Below are 18897 nucleotides of genomic sequence, written 5' to 3'. Positions count from 1 at the left end.
GAGCTCCTTCACCCTTCAGAGCTGCTTCCCAGGGCACCGCTTGTATCAGTCTCCCACGCACGTCAAAGTCGTCTTCTCCCCATCTGTGCTCAGCTGCTGGCCTTCCTCACTCCTCTTTGGCACCTGGGACACCACTATTTCCTGGTCATGACAGCCAAGGCTCACGCTGATGATCACACCCTGACCAGCTCTTCCATGTTGGCCAGTACCTGGGCTAGGTGAGCATCGCCCTTCCTGGCCCACCTGGCAGCTGTGTTAAGAAGTCATCCCAAGATCCTCCAGACTGTTGGCAACCCTCACCAGTTTCGTTGCCTTTCTCTGGACATGCTACAACACCTCAATGTCCTTCTTGTAGTGAGGGCCCCAAAACTGAACGCAGTACTCGAGGTGGGGTCTCACTGGGCCGAGTACAGGGGGATGATCACCTCCCTAGTCCTGCTCACCAAACCATTCTTGATACAGGCCAGGATGCCATTGGCCTTCTTGGTCACCTGCGCACACTGCCGGCTCATATTCAACTGTCTGTCCACCAACACCCCCAGGTAATTTTCTGCCAGGCAGCTTTCCAGACACTCCGCCCCCATCCTGTAGTGCTGCATGGGGCTGTTGTGACCCAAGTGCAGGACCCGGCACTTGGACTTGTTGAACCTCACACCATTGACCTCGGTCCATTAGTCCAGCCTGTCCAGATCCCTCTGCAGAGCCAACCTACCCTCAAGCAGATCAGCACGCCCACCTAGTTTAATGTCATCTGCGAACTTACTGAGGGTACATTCGATCCCCTCATCCAGACCATTGATAAAGATATTAAAGAGAACCAGCCCCAGCACCAAGCCCTGGGATACAACACTTGGGACTGGACACCGACTGGATTGAACTCCATTCACCACCACTCTCTGGGCACGGCCATCCAGATGGTTTTTTACCCAGCGAAGAGTACACGTGGTCCAGGCCATGAGCAGCCAGTTTCTCCAGGAGAATGCTGTGGGAAACGGTGTCAAAAGCTTTGCTACAATCCAGGTAGATTACATCTACAGCTTTTCCCTCATCCACTAAGTGGGTCACCTTGTCATAGAAGGAAATGAGGTTTGTCAGGCATGACCTGCCTTTCACAAACCCATGCTGACTGGGCCTGATCACCCTATTCTCCTGCATGTGCCATGTAATGGCCCTGAGGATGATCTGTTCCATGACCTTCCCATGACCTTCCCAGGCACCGAGGTCAGACTGACCGGCCTGTACTTCCCTGGATCCTCCTTCCTGCCCTTCTTGTGGATGGCTGTCACATTTGCCAACCTCCAGTCAGCTGGGACCTCCCTGGTTAGCCAGGACTGCTCATAAATGATGCAAAGTGGGCTGGTGAGCACTTCCGCCAGCTCCCTCAGTACCCTTGGGTGGATCCCATCTGGCCCCATTGATTTGTGTACCTCCAGGTGCTGAAGCAGGTCCCTCACCATTTCCCCTTGGATTACAGGGGCTTCATTCTGCTCCCCATCCCTGTCTTCCATCTCAAGGGTCTGGGCACTCAGAGAACAACTGGTTCTACTGCTGAAGACTGAAGCAAAGATGGCATAAAGTACCTCAGCCTTTTCCTCATCCTTGGTCACGATGTTACCGGTCCCATCTACTAGAGGATAGAGATTATCCTCAGTCTTTTTTTATTGCTAATACATTTATAGAAACTTTTTTTGTTGCCCTTGACAACAGAAGGCAGGTTTAGTTCTAGCTGGGCTTTGGTCCTTCTGATTTTCTCCCCACATAGCCTCACTACCTCTTTGTAGTCCTCATGAGTGGCCTGCCCTTCCAAAGGCCATAAATCCTCTTTTTCTCCCTAGGTTGCAACCCTAGCTCCCCGTTCAGCCAGGCCGGTCTTTTTCCCAAACGGCTTGTGTTTCGGCACAGGAGGACAGCCTGCTCCTGCGCCTTTAAGACTTCCTTCTTGAAAAACATGCAGGCTTCCTGGGCTCCTTTGCCCTGGAGGACTGCCTCCCAGGCGACTTTGTCAACCAGGCTCCTGAAAAGCCCCAAGTCTGCCCTCCGGAAGTCCAGGGTAGCAGTTCTGCTGACAATTACGATAGATGGGACTCCTCGTTTTGAACTACAGAAATTCAACAGACCTCGTAAAGGAATAGTTCATCACTTTAGAGAATTATATTTTTTTGTGTGTGTGTATATATACATTAGAAGACAAATATAACAGTAATTTGAGTGAGACTGCACTTTTAGAGGACTCTAGTGTCTGAATTTGTGACTATATTTACTTTATAGCCAGCTGTGGTGTGTGGGTTTCGAGGTCTCAGCGTTTTCGAGCTCTCCCGGTGCGGGGACCTCAGGAGGGAGACCTCAGCACTCGACCCAAGCTGCCACCACGGTTATTTCATACCATGAGCGTCGTCACATTCAATATAGATTAGAAAGTTTGCTGCAAAGTTCATTTTCTCCCTTGATGGCTGCCATCCTGAGAACTTCTTCCCCAGTGCCAGATCCCCCAGCCCTCCCCCTCCTCCCGAAGCCGTAGCGCTCACCGTGTCCCACATTTACTGTCCACTGCTGGGAGTGCACAGCTTCCGACTGATATCGTTGGCTGAGTGTAGTCTTTGTATATTTTGTATTGGTATCTGGATCCGTATTGGTTCTTTGGTGTTAGTAATGTAAATTATCCAATCTTTGTCTATTAAATCTGTTGACATTTCCACCCATGTGTTTGCTTGTTTTTTGCCTGATTCCCCTTCCTGGGTGGGCAGGGGTCATCGGGTGACAGAGTGATTGTCTAAAGGACAATAAATTGTGAGGGGTTTCTCAAACCATAACACAGGCACAACTTTATGGTGAGGCTCTGGACTTGGTTTCTTCTTCCCCATTGCTCGGGGAAGCCGGGAGGTGGTGTGCGGTTTTCCTACACTCGGCCTCGCTCACCCTCACACCCCACTGCCCCCAGGAAGAGCCCTGAGCCACCAGTGAGGGGCAGGACCTGCCTTCCCAGGGCCTGGGGGTCAGGTGTTGGCCTTTCTGCTGCATCAACCAAACCAAGGGGTTCCTCAGCATTACAGCCACCTGCACAGTGCCTTTGCCTATCTGCAGCCACAGCCTCCAGTTATCTTCTCTAACGAGTCCCTGGGGAGACTTTGGCAGTAACGACCCTCAGTGGGGCCAATCAAGGCTTCAAGGTACTTTGCTTCTGACTTGGACTTCTGGAGCCCTTGTTCAGTCTCCTCTCAGTGTCTGAGGTTGATGGAGTCAGGGCCAAATACATCATGGGGCTCGTTAAGGTACAGAAAGTCCTAATGAGCTATTTCTTTCCCTGTAATTTTCTTCAAGTCTTCAAGAAAGATAATTGGAGATGTTTCATAGTGTAATTTAGAAAGAAGATTTTACAGAGAACCTAATAGAAAATATTTTTTTATTTATTTCAAAGGTTCTTTTTATTAACTTTTCAGTGAGAAAGATGCGATAGAAGCAGTCAGCAGTTGATATTGATGCAGAGGGTCTCCTCAGGAGGTCTGGACAGCAAGGAAAAGCAGTCCCCTGAGGTCTGAGACTGTATGGACAGCTTTGCTCCTCACCTCCCCTTCCTCCCCATCCCTGTCATTGGCCAACTGGGATTTGCATCACTTTTCCTTACCTCAGACTTCTCCACTGAAGTCTGCAGCGGGGTGTTACAGCTCCATTGCACCATCTCCCTCCTGCGCTCCTCAGAGACCTGGCTGCACCCAGGCACAGGAGGAGTTTTCCTCTTCGCAAGCAGAGAAAAGTAAAGCATGATCAAGTTTGATAAACAATAAAACACCCTCTGCAACCAGATGCTCAGGACAAGCTGCCTCTAATGAGGTTGCTTTGCTACAAGGGATGATCTTATCAGAAATGCTTTAGATGGACACGTACAAAAAGAGAGATATAAACGTAGTTACAGACTTGGCTAAAGGAGATAATTAGACGACGGAAAGACAGCCAAACTTGTAACTCCCTGAAGCTCAAAGCAGCAGCTGGATAGGTGACAGGAATCTGAATGACCAAAGAGGAAGGGCAGGAGAAAAGTGGAGTGCAATAGAAAAGGCCTTTGTCGAGACAGTCTGCATCTGAAAAGCTGACTTTAGAAATGGTCATTGTATATAAACAGGTGATACATGTCTGAAAGTTGAGGGAAATTCAAACCACTTTATTAACAGGCAGAATAGTGGCAATGAAGTCACAGGGGAAGATCTATAATTCTGTGGAATGTAATTTTTGAAAGGTCATTGGATTTGTAGAGGTCTTGTGAGAGAGGACAATCAAGTGTTGGACCCAACTTTGAAGGAGGCCAAAAGTGCAGCTCAGGGAACTACTGGCCCAGAAAGCCAACCACATCCTGGGCTGCATCAAAAGGAGCGTACCCATAATGTGTCCTACAGCCCTAGGCAACAATCCCCGTAGTCCAAATGGTGATCCAGAGAGCTGCTCTCTGTGATTCTTCTTTATGGATTTCACACCTGGGGCTGATGGCTGTTCCAGGGCAGCCCTGGAAGGAGCTGAGCTGAGCTGTTCCTTCCTCAGGAGTCTGTAATTGGGGTTTCCATCTGCCACTGTGCCTCTGTGCTCTTCTTGATTTCTGGAGATGGGCTCTTGATGAGCTGGTGGCTCTGCTGTGGTGGGTTGGGGAGCAGGACATTAAGTGAGTTACACCCCTGACATTGCTTGTGCCTTCTTCCGTTGCAGATGAGCTTCTTATCACTCAACCTAAAACAATCCAATGAGAACATAAATCTCCTGAGACATCTGCGTTTGGAGGTTATATGCATATTCATTGGTATTATTTAACATAGGAGAGCAGATCATTGGAGTTGCTGTCCAGAAAGGCATCGTGATTGAGGCAAAAGCTATCGTGTTGCACGGGCAATGGCTTCATTCAGGGCCAGTGTCACAGCCTTGTTTCTAAGACTGTAGATGAATGGATTTAAGAATGGGTACAGGACAGTGTTCAGCAAAGCTACCATTCTGTTTGCCTCCAAGGAAACATCTCCTGAAGGATGCACATAGAGAGCAATGCAGCTCCCGTATACAATGGCCAAGGTGGTGAGATGAGAAGAACATGTAGCAAAGGCTTTTTTCCTGCCGGAGGCTGCTGGGAGGTGTAGAATACAGGGAAGGATGCCTATGTAAAATGTCAGAGTTAAACATAAGGAACCGAGAATGACAAACGAAAATAAAACCAAGTCTATTTTCCAAATCAGGCTGGTGTCAGAGCAGGACAATTTGAATAAGGGGGAGTTGTCACAAAAAAAATGATGGATCTTGTTTGAGCCACAGAAAGTCAGTTTGTAGAGGAGGACCGGACGGTAAGTCAAGAGTGTGATGCCCATGACCCAAGCAGCAAGAACCAGGTGGACGCAGAGCTGAGGCTTCATGATGGCAGTGTAATGCAAAGGCTGGCAGATGGCAACATAGCGGTCAAAGGACATGACAACAAGTAGAACAAACTCTGTACAGCCCAGGGCAAAATAGAAATAGGATTGGGCAAAGCAGCTGCTTAGTGAGATTGTTCTCCTACCAGAACCCAGGATCACAAACAATTTGATGCTCGTGGAGGACGTAAACCAGATTTCCAGGAAGGACAGGTTGCTGATGAAAAAGTACATGGGGGTTTGCAGGCGGTGATCCACACACACGAGGAAAATGATGGTTGTGTTCCCCATCACTGTTGTCAGGTATATGAGCAGAAGGACCAGAGAGAGAAATAGCTGTAGTCTTTGATCAAGCCCCGAGAAACCCTCGAGAATGAACTCAGTAACTGCAGTTTCATTTTCTGGTCCCATGCTGAATTTCAGTTCATCCTGCCGAGACAGGAACACGGCACAAAGCCAAGTGTGATAATTTCATGGTCTGGATGAAAAGGTCTATCCTTCCTCTTCTACGCCTTTGCTTTCCTGCAGTCTTCCTATAGAACACAGAGATAGTCCTCCAAGCATTTCTCACACCCTGGCTTTTACGTTTTACATTTCAGTTAGAGTCCCCAGAGTATTTGTCGTCTTCTTTCTACCTTTTTCAAACACTCACAAAGGGTTCTTTCTGCAGAACAGAAGATTTTAAAGAGGCTTTTAGCCATTTCAGCCCATTCCTGGGAAATTCCAAATTCACTCAGACCTATTGCAAACGTCTGTCATACCTATGTGCCAAACTCATATCTTCTATTGCACAAATGTTAAACATCAAATCAAATCAAATCAAATCAAATGTGTATGTTGAAAGCTCTTTTTTGTACTTTTCAGTACTTGCCTTTTTGGGCTAGGAATCCCTGAGGATTTGTTGATTTCAAACCAAGTAATATCAAGCACCTCTTTTGTAATCCCCTGCTCTCTTCCACAGATTCTTGCTCTCTTCTTGCTTTCTTCAGGAAAGGGGGAGGGGGTGGAATAGGGACCACATAGAACTTGTCTTCTTCAGTATTCTAAATAATGATTGAAATTTACCATGGTTCCACACACTCTGTCACACGGTCTCCTCTGACATTCGTCTGGGCCGAAATGCAGTGGTTTCCAAACAGCGGCTCATTGCTATTACTACCAAATGTCCTGACCTAAATGCAGGGCAAGAGAAGAGTGTCTGGAAGAGATTTGTAATCTTTCTTTGGCATGCCAGTTATGGGTTGGGAGGACCCAGCCTCTAGCATTTTCTTGTGTCTCCATTGACTGTAGAGGGAGCCTTGGGGAAGCAAGTTCTCATAGGCACCTGCAACGAAGTACATGAAACTCATTATTCGAGTCTCAAATCTCTGACTCATTAACTTAGTGGGTTTTCTTTTTTTACATCAAAATACACATCTAACAGAAGGAAGCACAAGAAAAAATAGCGCATTAAAGACTGATGTTTTTCTCTTCATCTTTGCATTTGCTTTTAGACATAGAAAGAAGCAGAGCAGATGACCCCCCAAATTAGGATGATTCAAAATGCAAGGGGAGGAGAGGGTGGGGAGGAGATGGTGGGTTTGAAGCAGGGATGCAAAGCTTCTCCACAGCCTGTGTTGTCCCTGCAGGCTCTGTCCCAGGGCAGAATGGGTAGCACTTACCCAAGGAGTAAAATGGGAAGTTCAGTATAGGGCGGTGCCCCATGCTTGCATGGACATTTGAGCTTGGGGCTCAGGCTTGTCTTAGAACCCAATCGCCCGGCTTGTTCTTTGCCTCTAGTCTGGCACAGGGGAATTTCTGCACTGGCTGTGCCTGGAAAACTTTCTGAGGTTAAACCACTGGCTGTATGCGGCTCAGGCTCAGTCACCTACAGCAGGATGAGCATAGTGAGTCAGTGAATCAGAGGTCACAGTCCCAGTTTCCAATTTCTGGGTCAGTTCAAACACCCAAAGAGTTGTGTGTTCTTACTCTGTTGGGTGACACCGAAATTATCTGAAGATAAGAGGAGAGAGCAACGCTCATGTTTCATAGTAGCTGGTGCCCACGCGGGCTGCTCCCGGCAAAGGGACAATGCCGCAGAAGAAGCAGTCTCTACACTGGGCACAGAGGGTCTGATGGCATACAAGTTGGTGGGGCTGAGCATGGATAGAGTTGTCATTGCCCAGCAGCTAAAGATAAGCATGGAGCACAACCAGGAGTTCGTAAGGACAGAGTAGTATGAGGGGTTGCAAATGGCACTGCAGCAAAGGAAACACATCCCAGCACATAGGTTAAACTCAGCTGGGCCCAGGAAGACAGAGGAGAAGGTCTGTGACTTGTAAGCAGCCACAGAGACTGCCAAACATGTTAGGGGAATGACCAAAGTGAACCAAATGGCCAAGAAGGACAAGGTGCTGAGGAAGGGATCCATGGGGGTGTGGTATAGCGGCAGAGTCAAATGACGGCAATGGTGACTGCATTCCCCGTGACAGTGAGCAGATAAATCACCAGCAGCAGTGTGAAAAGGAGGACTTTCCACTCTGGAATGACTGGAAAGGTCTTCAGGAAAGATGTGGTATGGTTGTGAGGATCCATTTCTGTACCCAGTCAGTTGAACGCATGACAAGGGTAACTAATACCATGTTGTGTTTTTGACCCTTCCTTCCCTTTTCTTGGGCTTCCTCTTCCTTCTTGAAATGGGAGACCAGAACTGCCCTCTGTAAGGATTCTGCTTTTCTCTGTGTTTTTACCCAGTGGCATGAAACAAATATTGATCCAGCCCACTTGTCTTCAGACTCAGGAAATGCCTCTCCAGCCTTGCTGGTTTGCATGGGTATTCTGGACTGCCAGCTAGGAACTGATATTTCTGGCAAAAGCTGTATGAATTCTGTTACATTTCTCATGGTGGTGTAGCTGGGCATCAAGCCTGTGCAAGTGTGCAGCCAGAGCACTTCAGTCATTAATCCCCTGGGTGGTCCAGGGACCCTCCCAACTCATCATCTACATCGGCAAGAGGAGACACTGGTCTGAGAGAGGGGATTGACGTGGAACCAAAGGATTGAGTTGAGTCACCCCCTTCAAAATTAACCAGCTCCAAAATGAGCCAAAATGAGTCACCTTCAAAATTAACTGCTGGACTTGGCAGTGTTAGGTTAACAGTTGGACTCGATGATCTTAAAGGCTTTTTCCAACCTCAATCACTCTATAATTCTATGATCATTTCAGAAGCATCTCTTCTACAGACCAACGCAGCCATTGCAAAAGTCTCCTTGCAATTTCCCTTTAAGCCTTCCCTTGACTAGGATGCCTACAGCACCATAATCCGTGTGTTGCTATATACATACTGAAATCGGGACTCTCGGATAAGTCCCTGTTGTGTGTAGCCCTGGAAAACTCCTTTTGAGTGTAAAGGAAAACAGAACCAGCAGGAAAGTGGTTTGGCAAAAAAATAGGAAAACAGAGCAAAGGGGGGAAAAGGGACCGTGTGAGTGGAAACAGGTTTCTAGTCAGCAGGCTTCTCTGATGGAGCCCTGCAGTAGCCTGTGTCCCGTGTTCTCATTGGAGCCGATTTCCAACTACCTTCTGTGCGGGCGCATCCTCTGTTCTTAGTGGGCATGTGTGAATGGCAGTGAACTTCAAGCTGGAATCACCGGTGAGGAGGATACGAGGTCTGTCTTCCAGCAACTGGAGCAGGGCTGCAAACATCCTGGACTCCAATGACTGGGTGCAGGCAATGAGGAGACCATGACCAGGGTCCAGGAGCTGGATAGAACCAGTGCCTAAGGCAGACCTGGGTCTTCTCTTAGAGAGACTCATGGGCTGGAGAAGGCTGACTGGCTCTCTCCTGCCCTCTGCACAAGGCTCACAGGGCCCTGCTGACCATAGACCTCAACGTTGCAAGAGCTGAGGAACTCCTGGAGGAGCAGCATGGTACAACTTGGCAAAATGGGCTCTGACTCCTTGCCGGGCCTGACTCTCCAGACTGTACCTGCACAGGTTGATCAGGACACACTTCTTCAGCTGCCACCAGCCTCAGGTAGGCACCAGTGAGGACCCTCAGCTCCCTTCAGTCAGGGGAGCAGTGTCTGGAAGCAAGCTGTCTTGTAGAGGAAAAAGGTGGCCAAGGTGTCTGGGAGTCACTATCAGAACCCAAGTGGGAAAGGAAAAATGCTCTTGTTTTTTCACAGAAAAGCTCCCCTGGAGTCAAAGCGTGGGTCAGACCTTAACTAGAGCCAAGAGTGAACGTAAATATCATCCAGGAAAAAATTCCTTCAGGTGCACTGGCTCAAACCAGATCACTCACAGAATCCCAGGATCACACCGGTAGGGTTTTGGAGGGGGTCTCTGGAGATTGTCTTGTCCCACCCACCTGCTAAACCCCCCTTCAGCTAGTGTGCCTGAAGGGTGGTGGGATCTGCCAAGGGAGGGCTGCTCATGGGCCCCTCGTCCCCCCGCTCTGGCGTCACACACATCGAAAGCCACCAACAGCTGGGGCACATCTGGAGCAAGGCTTCATGTGTGATCAGAGATGGATCTGCAGAGACCCCCACCAGGAAGAGCTGCAACCTTACAGTTACAAAAGGACTCTGCTTGTGAAGTGTCCTGGTTCCGGCAAGGATGGGGTTAATTTCCAAGGAGCCGGCAGGGGAGGCACGTATTCCATACCACGTGACCCATGCCCGCTATAAAAGGAGCTAGCCGGGGCGGGGGAGTCAGTCGCCACTCGGGGGCGGGTCGCGGCGGTGCGGGTCCGGTCGGTGCGCTTCGCGGCGGTACTGTAATCGCGTTCTTGTATTCCTTTACCGGTGTTATTGTTTTTCTTTCTTTCTTTTTCCCTTTGTCTGTTCTGCTAAATTATAATATTTCAACCCACGAGTTTTGCCCTTTTTTTGCTGATTTTTCCCACGGCTGTGGGAGTCGTGCGAGCGGCTGCGTGGTTCTCTGTTGCTGGCTGAGGCCAAACCACGACAGTCCTTTTTGGCGCCCAACGTGGGGCTCGAAGGGTTGTAATAACAACAGATCTGACCAGAGCTTGTTAAAACGGATTTCTTATATGTATTTCTCCTATTAGTTAAATAGTAGCCGGTTACAATGTTGCTTCGTTTGTTTACATGGCTGTGTTATGTAAATTCTTATATGCTGTATGTACTCCCTGTGATGCTGTTTGTTATCTCAGGGAGAGGGATCAGGACTATAATTTTGCTGTCCTGTGCAATATCAGCTTATGATATGGTAACATCACTATTCAAGTGGCTTTGTTGGGGTTTCTATGTAGTATTGCTGTCCTGTCCATACCTTGGTTACCGTCTCTCAGAAGTTATCAATAATCACACCCAATCTATGGGAGAAACAGGGGGAGATACTTTCCCCAGCTCTTTTGCCTCCTTTTTCTCCTTTGGGCCAGGTGTAACACCTCTTGAGAATTTTGAATACCCTTGGGATGCTCAAACCAGCGTGTTCCTATTGCTATGTCTCCTGAATGTTTTTCAAGTCTTTTTTAGGGTAAAAAAGCTGTTTAAGACTACCACTCAGAAATCTGTCCCAAGGCCAGATAGTCAGGGGTGGCATGGGATGTGGGAGAACATGGGCAGATATCTAGAGAACTTCTCACCTCCAATGGTTTGGGACTTCACCCTTGAACAACTACAGGACCCTGATAAAGTAATAGAATATTTCAAAGGAAAATGCTGTGGCTATTCCAGAGAGGCACAACTTATGGCACTGTGTTGGGCCCTGGCCAGTATCTACCAAACACTGCTCAGTACTATGCAGGACCCTCAGGGGAAAGAGGGGAAAGCCAGACCAGCAGACAAGGAGGCTACTCCAACCCCGGTGGCAGACAAGGAGCCTACTCCAACTCCAGTGATAGGCACTATGCCTACTCCAACTCCGGTGGCAGACAATGAGGCTACTCTAACTCCAGTGGCAGGCACTGTGGCTACTCAAACCCTGGTGACAGGCAATGCAGCCACTCAAACCCCAGTGGCAGGCACTGCAGCTGAATTGGACAACCAACCTGTGCCAGTATCAGTTGCTCCTATACAGAAGAAGAAATACACCAAGAAATCAGTTCGCATAGTAAAGGATGATGATGAACCAGGGCCATCAAAGGAACAGGAGGAAGAGACAGAACCAGAGGTAATAACCCGATCCCTATCCCTGAGTGAGCTGCGAGATATGCGAAAAGATTTCAGTCGACTTCCTGGTGAGCACATTGTCACCTGGCTGCTCCGATGCTGGGATAACGGGGCCAGTAGCTTGGAATTAGAGGGCAGGGAAGCTAAGCAGCTGGGATCCTTGTCTAGGGAGGCAGGCATTGACAAGGCAATTGGGAAAAAGACACAAGCCCTCAGCCTCTGGAGGCGACTCCTGGCAGGTGTAAGGGAAAGGTATCCTTTCAGTGAAGATGTTGTATGTCGTCCAAGCAAGTGGACCACCATGGAAAAAGGTATCCAGTACCTAAGGGAATTAGCCGTACGAGAGATGATTTACTTTGACCCAGATAATGCGCAGTTACCCACAGATCCTGATGAAGTCCAGTGCACAAGGCCCATATGGCGGAAGTTTGTACGGAGCGCACCATCATCATATGCCAACTCCTTGGCAGTGATGGAATGGAGAGGTGAAGAGGGACCAACGGTGGATGAGGTGGCTGGACGACTCCATCAATATGAAGAAAGCCTATCTTCCCCCCTCGTTTCAGCTGTGGAGAAACTGTCCCAGAAGGTCCAGCAACTTGAAGAGAGTATGTCCTACTCCCCACCTGTACAGGCCAGCATCTCAGCTATTAGGAGCAGGCGTTTCCCTACTCAAGAGGAAGAGTACAGGGGGTACACACAACGAGGCACCCTGTGGTTTTACCTGCGTGACCACGGAGAGGACATGAGGAGGTGGGATGGACAACCTACCTCAGCACTACGGACACGGGTACGTGAGCTGCAAGGAAGAACAAACACAAAAGGGGATCCCTCCAGAAAAAGTGCAGCTCCTGTTTCCAGCAGACAGTTCCCCAGACAGAATGGAAGGCCTGATCTAACCTCCGATCCTCTTGAAGGGACTTCCAAATCATTTTTGCAACAGGTGAGTAATGTATACTATGATCAGGATTAGAGGGGCCCTGCCTCCAGCCAGGTGGGGGAAAGGGACAACCGGGTTTATTGGACTGTGTGGATTCGATGGCCTGGCACATCTGAGCCACAGGAGTATAAGGCTCTGGTGGACACTGGTGCACAATGCACCTTAATACCATCAAATTACAGAGGAGCAGAACCCATTTGTATTTCTGGAGTAACAGGGGGATCACAAGAGTTGACTGTACTGGAAGCTGAAGTAAGCCTAACTGGAAATGAGTGGCAAAAGCATCCCATTGTGACTGGCCCAGAGGCTCCATGCATCCTTGGCATAGACTATCTCAGGAGAGGATACTTTAAGGACCCAAAAGGATACCGGTGGGCTTTTGGCATAGCTGCCTTGGAGACGGAAGAAATTGAACAGTTATCCACCTTGCCTGGTCTCTCAGAGGACCCCTCTGTGGTAGGGTTGTTGAGGGTCAAAGAACAACAGGTGCCGATTGCTACCACAACGGTGCATCGACGGCAATATCGTACTAACCGAGACTCTGTGATTCCCATCCATAAGTTGATTCGTCAACTAGAGACTCAAGGAGTGATTAGCAAGACTCGCTCACCCTTTAATAGTCCCATATGGCCAGTGCGAAAATCTAATGGAGAGTGGAGGCTAACAGTGGATTATCGTGGCCTGAATGAAGTCACACCACCGCTGAGCGCTGCTGTGCCAGACATGCTAGAGCTTCAATACGAACTGGAGTCGAAGGCAGCCAAGTGGTATGCAACGATTGATATCGCCAATGCATTCTTCTCAATCCCTTTGGCGGCAGAGTGCAGGCCACAGTTTGCTTTCACTTGGAAGGGCATCCAGTACACCTGGAATCGACTGCCCCAGGGGTGGAAACACAGCCCCACCATTTGTCATGGACTGATCCAGACCACACTGGAACAGGGTGAAGCTCCAGAACATTTGCAGTACATTGATGACATCATTGTATGGGGCGACACAGCAGAAGAAGTTTTTGAGAAAGGGAATAAAATAGTTCAAATCCTTCTGAAAGCTGGCTTTGCCATAAAACGAAGTAAGGTTAAGGGACCTGCACAGGAGATCCAATTTTTAGGAATAAAGTGGCAAGATGGACGCCGTCAGATCCCAATGGATGTGATCAACAAAATAGCAGCTATGTCCCCACCGACTAGTAAAAAGGAAACACAAGCTTTCTTAGGTGTTGTGGGTTTTTGGAGGATGCATATTCCAAATTACAGTCTGATTGTGAGCCCTCTATATCAAGTGACGCGGAAAAAGAATGATTTTAAGTGGGGTCCTGAGCAACGACAAGCTTTCGAACAAATTAAGCAGGAAATAGTTCATGCAGTAGCGCTGGGGCCAGTCAGGGCAGGACAAGACGTTAAAAATGTGCTCTACACTGCAGCCGGGGAGAATGGCCCTACCTGGAGCCTCTGGCAAAAAGCACCAGGGGAGACTCGAGGTCGACCCCTGGGGTTCTGGAGTCGGGGATACAGAGGATCCGAAGCCCGCTATACCCCAACAGAAAAGGAGATATTGGCAGCATACGAGGGGGTTCGAGCTGCTTCGGAGGTGGTTGGCACTGAAGCACAGCTCCTCTTAGCACCTCGACTGCCAGTGCTGGGCTGGATGTTCAAAGAAAGGGTCCCTGCCACACATCATGCAACTGATGCTACGTGGAGTAAGTGGATTGCACTGATCACCCAGCGAACTCGAATGGGAAACCCCAGTCGTCCAGGCATACTGGAAGTGATCATGGACTGGCCAGAAGGCAAAGATTTCGGAATATCACCAGAGGAAGAGGTGACGCGTGCAGAAGAGGCCCCACCGTATAATGAACTGCCAGAAAATGAGAAGAAACATGCCCTGTTCACTGATGGGTCCTGCCGAATTGTGGGAAAGCATCGAAAGTGGAAGGCTGCTGTGTGGAGTCCGACACGACGAGTTGCAGAAGCCACCGAAGGACAAGGTGAGTCGAGTCAGTTTGCAGAGGTAAAAGCCATCCAGCTGGCTTTGGACATTGCTGAGCGAGAGAAATGGCCGGTACTTTACCTCTATACTGATTCATGGATGGTGGCAAATGCTCTGTGGGGGTGGTTACAGCAGTGGAAGCAGAACAACTGGCAGCGCAGAGGTAAGCCCATCTGGGCTGCTGAACTGTGGCAAGATATAGCTGCCCGGATTGAGAATCTGGTTGTGAAAGTACGTCATGTAGATGCCCACATCCCCAAGAATCGGGCCACTGAGGAACATCAAAACAACCAGCAGGTAGATCAGGCTGCTAAAATTGAAGTGGCTGAGGTGGATCTGGACTGGCAACGTAAGGGTGAACTATTCATAGCTCGGTGGGCCCACGATGCCTCAGGCCATCAAGGAAGAGATGCAACATATAGATGGGCTCGTGACCGAGGGGTGGACTTGACCATGGACACCATTGCACAGGTTATCCACGAATGTGAAACGTGTGCTGCCATTAAGCAAGCCAAGCGGTTAAAGCCTCTTTGGTACGGAGGACGATGGCTAAAATATAAATATGGGGAGGCCTGGCAGATTGATTATATCACACTCCCACAAACTCGCCAAGGCAAGCGCCACGTGCTCACAATGGTGGAAGCAACCACTGGATGGCTGGAAACATACCCTGTGCCCCATGCCACCGCCCGTAACACTATCCTGGGCCTTGAAAAGCAAATCCTATGGCGACATGGCACCCCAGAAAGAATTGAGTCGGACAACGGGACTCACTTCCGAAACAGTCTCATAGACACCTGGGCCAAAGAGCATGGCATTGAGTGGGTATATCATATTCCTTATCACGCACCAGCCTCGGGTAAGATAGAACGATATAATGGACTGCTAAAGACTACCCTGAGAGCCATGGGGGGTGGGACCTTCAAACATTGGGATACTCATTTAGCAAAAGCCACCTGGTTAGTTAACACTAGGGGATCTGCCAATCGAGCTGGCCCTGCCCAATCAAAACTTCCACGTACAGTAGAAGGGGATAAAGTCCCTGTAGTGCATATGAAGAATATGTTAGGAAAGACAGTCTGGGTTAGCCCTGCCTCAGGCAAAGGCAAACCCATCCGTGGGATTGCTTTTGCACAAGGACCCGGGTGCACTTGGTGGGTGATGCGAGAGGATGGGGAGGTCCGATGTGTACCTTATGGGGATTTGATTTTGGGTGAGAATAGCCAGTGAATAATTTTATGATGTAATAAGAACTGATCTTAGTATCTGGCGCCCAGCAATTTTCCTTGAGATCGACATCTTCAACCTGTGGACCATGGGCATGGACTGTATTGCATTCCCCAGTCACGAGCTTCAAATACAGCACCCACCAGTTCAGCACTACACATCATCTTATGTGCCCTGAGAGACTGTTCTCACTGCTGGAGCCTACTGTCATGGACTACGTGAGCTTAATGGACATTTTTAAGGGATGGCTCATAGACTATGGGAACTGAAAGATCTGGGCATGACATAGATGGTATGGAATAAGGGGTGGATAATGTCCTGGTTCCGGCAAGGATGGTGTTAATTTCCAAGGAGCCGGCAGGGGAGGCACGTATTCCATACCACGTGACCCATGCCCGCTATAAAAGGAGCTAGCCGGGGCGGGGGAGTCAGTCGCCACTCGGGGGCGGGTCGCGGCGGTGCGGGTCCGGTCGGTGCGCTTCGCGGCGGTACTGTAATCGCGTTCTTGTATTCCTTTACCGGTGTTATTGTTTTTCTTTCTTTCTTTTTCCCTTTGTCTGTTCTGCTAAATTATAATATTTCAACCCACGAGTTTTGCCCTTTTTTTGCTGATTTTTCCCACGGCTGTGGGAGTCGTGCGAGCGGCTGCGTGGTTCTCTGTTGCTGGCTGAGGCCAAACCACGACATGAAGAAACCATTAGCCTTGGTAACTACATGGTTCCATTCTTATGATGCAGGTGGATGGAGACCTCTCTTATGAAGAGAGGCTGAGAGAGTTGGGGTTCTTCAGTCTGCAGAAGAGAAGGCTCCAGGGAGACCTTACAGTGGCCTTCCAGTACTTAAAGGGGGCCTACAAGAAAGCTGGAGAGGGACTTTTTACAAGGGCATGTAGTGATAGGACGAGGGGGAATGGCTTCAAACTGGAAAAGAGGAGATTTAGATTGGATATGGGAAAAGAAATTCTTCACTCTGAGGGTGGTGAGACACTGGCACAGGTTGCCCAGAGAAGCTGTGGCTGTTCCATCCCTTGAGGTGTTCAAGGCCAGGCTGGATGGGGCTTTGAGCAACCTGGACTGGTGGAAGGTGCCCATAGCAGGGGGTTGGAACAAGATGATTTTTAAGGTCCCTTCCAACTCTAACCATCCTAGGAGTCTATGATTCTATAACCTGAAACGGGAGATTCTGACCTGGAACAGGAAGAACATCAGACAGGCAGACACTGGAACAAGTTGTCCAGGCAGGCTATGGAATGTCTACTCTTTGAAGTTTTCAAGACCCTACTGGGACACAGCCCTGACCACCAAGTCTGACTCCACTGGAGACAATGCTCTGTGCAGTTGCTACCCTAAATGATGTCTCAGGGTCTTTCTCTCCCTTTGCACTCAGAGGAGAGACCTGAGGGGTCCACCTGTCATGAGGAGCAAGTCAGCAGAGCTGAACCTAAGTCAGCTCCCTTAACCTAAAGCTGGAGCCAAGCAGAACCCTGTGCACCATTCCTCTAGGAGGGTGGAGTCCTAACTGTCACTCTAGATCAGCAGCTGAGCTCACTTTAGTCCCCAGCAAGTGAAGCACCTTGGCCTCTGGGGAAGGTTTGGGTTTCCTCTCTCCTTAAAGGGCAGAGCCTGGCACCCCTGTGAGGGACTTATTCTGTCCCACATTTCCAGTCTCCTTAGCTTGGAGGAAATCACTCCTCCCTCCCCAACAACCATTCATGGAGTCTAGAAGGAGAAGCTGTGAGGAGCATCTCATTATAGTTCTGCTCCGTGAGCTGGAAGAGATCACGGCTCATTCCCCAGCTTGTTTCCCCGCCTCCGAAGAGCACAGAGGTCCAAGGGAGGGCAGCTCAGGGCTTTCATCCCCCCGGGGCTTCACTTGCACAGGGCTCACTTTCTGTGACACAGAGAGTTGAGCTGCAGCAGGAACCTTCAGGAGCCTCTTCTATAAACCTGGGAGGCACTGCAGAGAAGGGGATATTCAGGTGCTGCTGAAGACTCTCAGAAGGAGATGGTGACAGGTGAGTGCAAGGACAGAGCAGCGACTAAGCCATGGGTCAGGGTCTGCAGGAAGAATTGGAAAGGGGAGGGTGGAATGGGGAAGAGGCAGGAGATAGCCCCCGACCTTGCCTTTCATGCTCCATTCCCCTCAGAGGAAGGGCTGTGACATCCTGCTGGGGACTACAGGTAGGTGCTGTGTTTGCTGAGGTGGGTATCATTAATGTGCCAGTGGCTCTTTGCACAGCGGCCACTAGGAAGTGGGGCCATGTGTCTTGGTACAGCCCTGTCCTGCACGTTTTCTTATTCCAGCTCACTCTTTCCTCTGGATACCCTCCCTGGGTCTTTGACACCACTGAACAGATACAGGCAGCGTGGTTGTCAGTGCAGAGACAGAGCTGCGGGGCATCAGCTGATGGGCACTCGGACACCTCCGTGGACATGAAGAGGTTGGAGAGGAGGGTATGGGGCCAGCGTGCCAACACACGTCCTTTAATGTCTCAACTCTTATTCTCTCTCTGTCTCTTTCTCCATCTTGCTTGTGTCTTAGGGCTTCACCTCAATGCCTCAGCTCTCTCACAGCTGTCTCTCAGCCATCCACATGGGGTGTGATTTACTGAGAGCACTGACTCTGGGGCACCCTCCCCATGGAAGCACCTTCTGGAACAATGCATCCCAGTGTAGGTGCACTGAATCACTGAGTCAAAGGGCTCCTCCATCCCAGGAACTCTCTGGGCTCTCCAGGTGCCTGCCTTGGCCATCTCCAACTCTCTGTCAAATGTGTGAAGTTTGAGGCAGAGCATCATCAGAGACAGTATTTTGTCTGACCCGAGTGTTATGGAAGCCCAGAGAGGTGGTGTAGGCTTTCTCTTTCAGCCACAGGCGTTCCCTGGGCAGGCAATCAGGTGTGTATCAGGCATTTACTGGAAACCTGTGCTTCATAAGGATCCTGCACCGCCTCAGCCCCCACTCACCCCCAGGACACTCTTGTGTCTTCATTGCAGTGCTGAACAGGGAGCCCTGAGCACTCAGGTGGCAATGCTGAGGTCCAGGTGCTGCGCTGCTGCAGGGAGGCAGCCCAAATGCACCCAGAAATGTAAGGTGAGGAGGAAGAGATGTCCAGCAAATGATCGTCACCCCTGTCCTTTTTGCCTCCTCCTTGTGCAACATCGCTTTTCCTCATTTGGCTTAGAACCTCAGGTACCTCTTCTCTGGAATCCCGTTTTCCCCACCCTTCTCTCCCAAGTTCATATCTG

The 18897-nt window shown here is 49.6% G+C and overlaps 1 protein-coding gene across 1 annotated transcript; it reads right to left on the bottom strand.

Annotated features, from left to right (window-relative positions):
• Window positions 1–4853: 4853 nt before the first annotated feature.
• On the bottom strand, window positions 4854–5789 carry LOC309685470 (olfactory receptor 6E1-like; the record flags this gene model as incomplete). Its single annotated transcript, XM_082501233.1, has 1 exon — window positions 4854–5789. One exon carries the CDS (start codon window positions 5787–5789, stop codon window positions 4854–4856), a length of 936 nt encoding a protein of 311 aa, XP_082357359.1.
• Window positions 5790–18897: the final 13108 nt, after the last annotated feature.

This window comes from Vanellus vanellus (genome assembly GCF_965231255.1).
Source record: "Vanellus vanellus genome assembly, contig: HAP1_SCAFFOLD_76, whole genome shotgun sequence".
Lineage (NCBI taxonomy): Eukaryota > Metazoa > Chordata > Aves > Charadriiformes > Charadriidae > Vanellus > Vanellus vanellus.
This window is presented reverse-complemented; position numbering and strand designations above follow the sequence as displayed.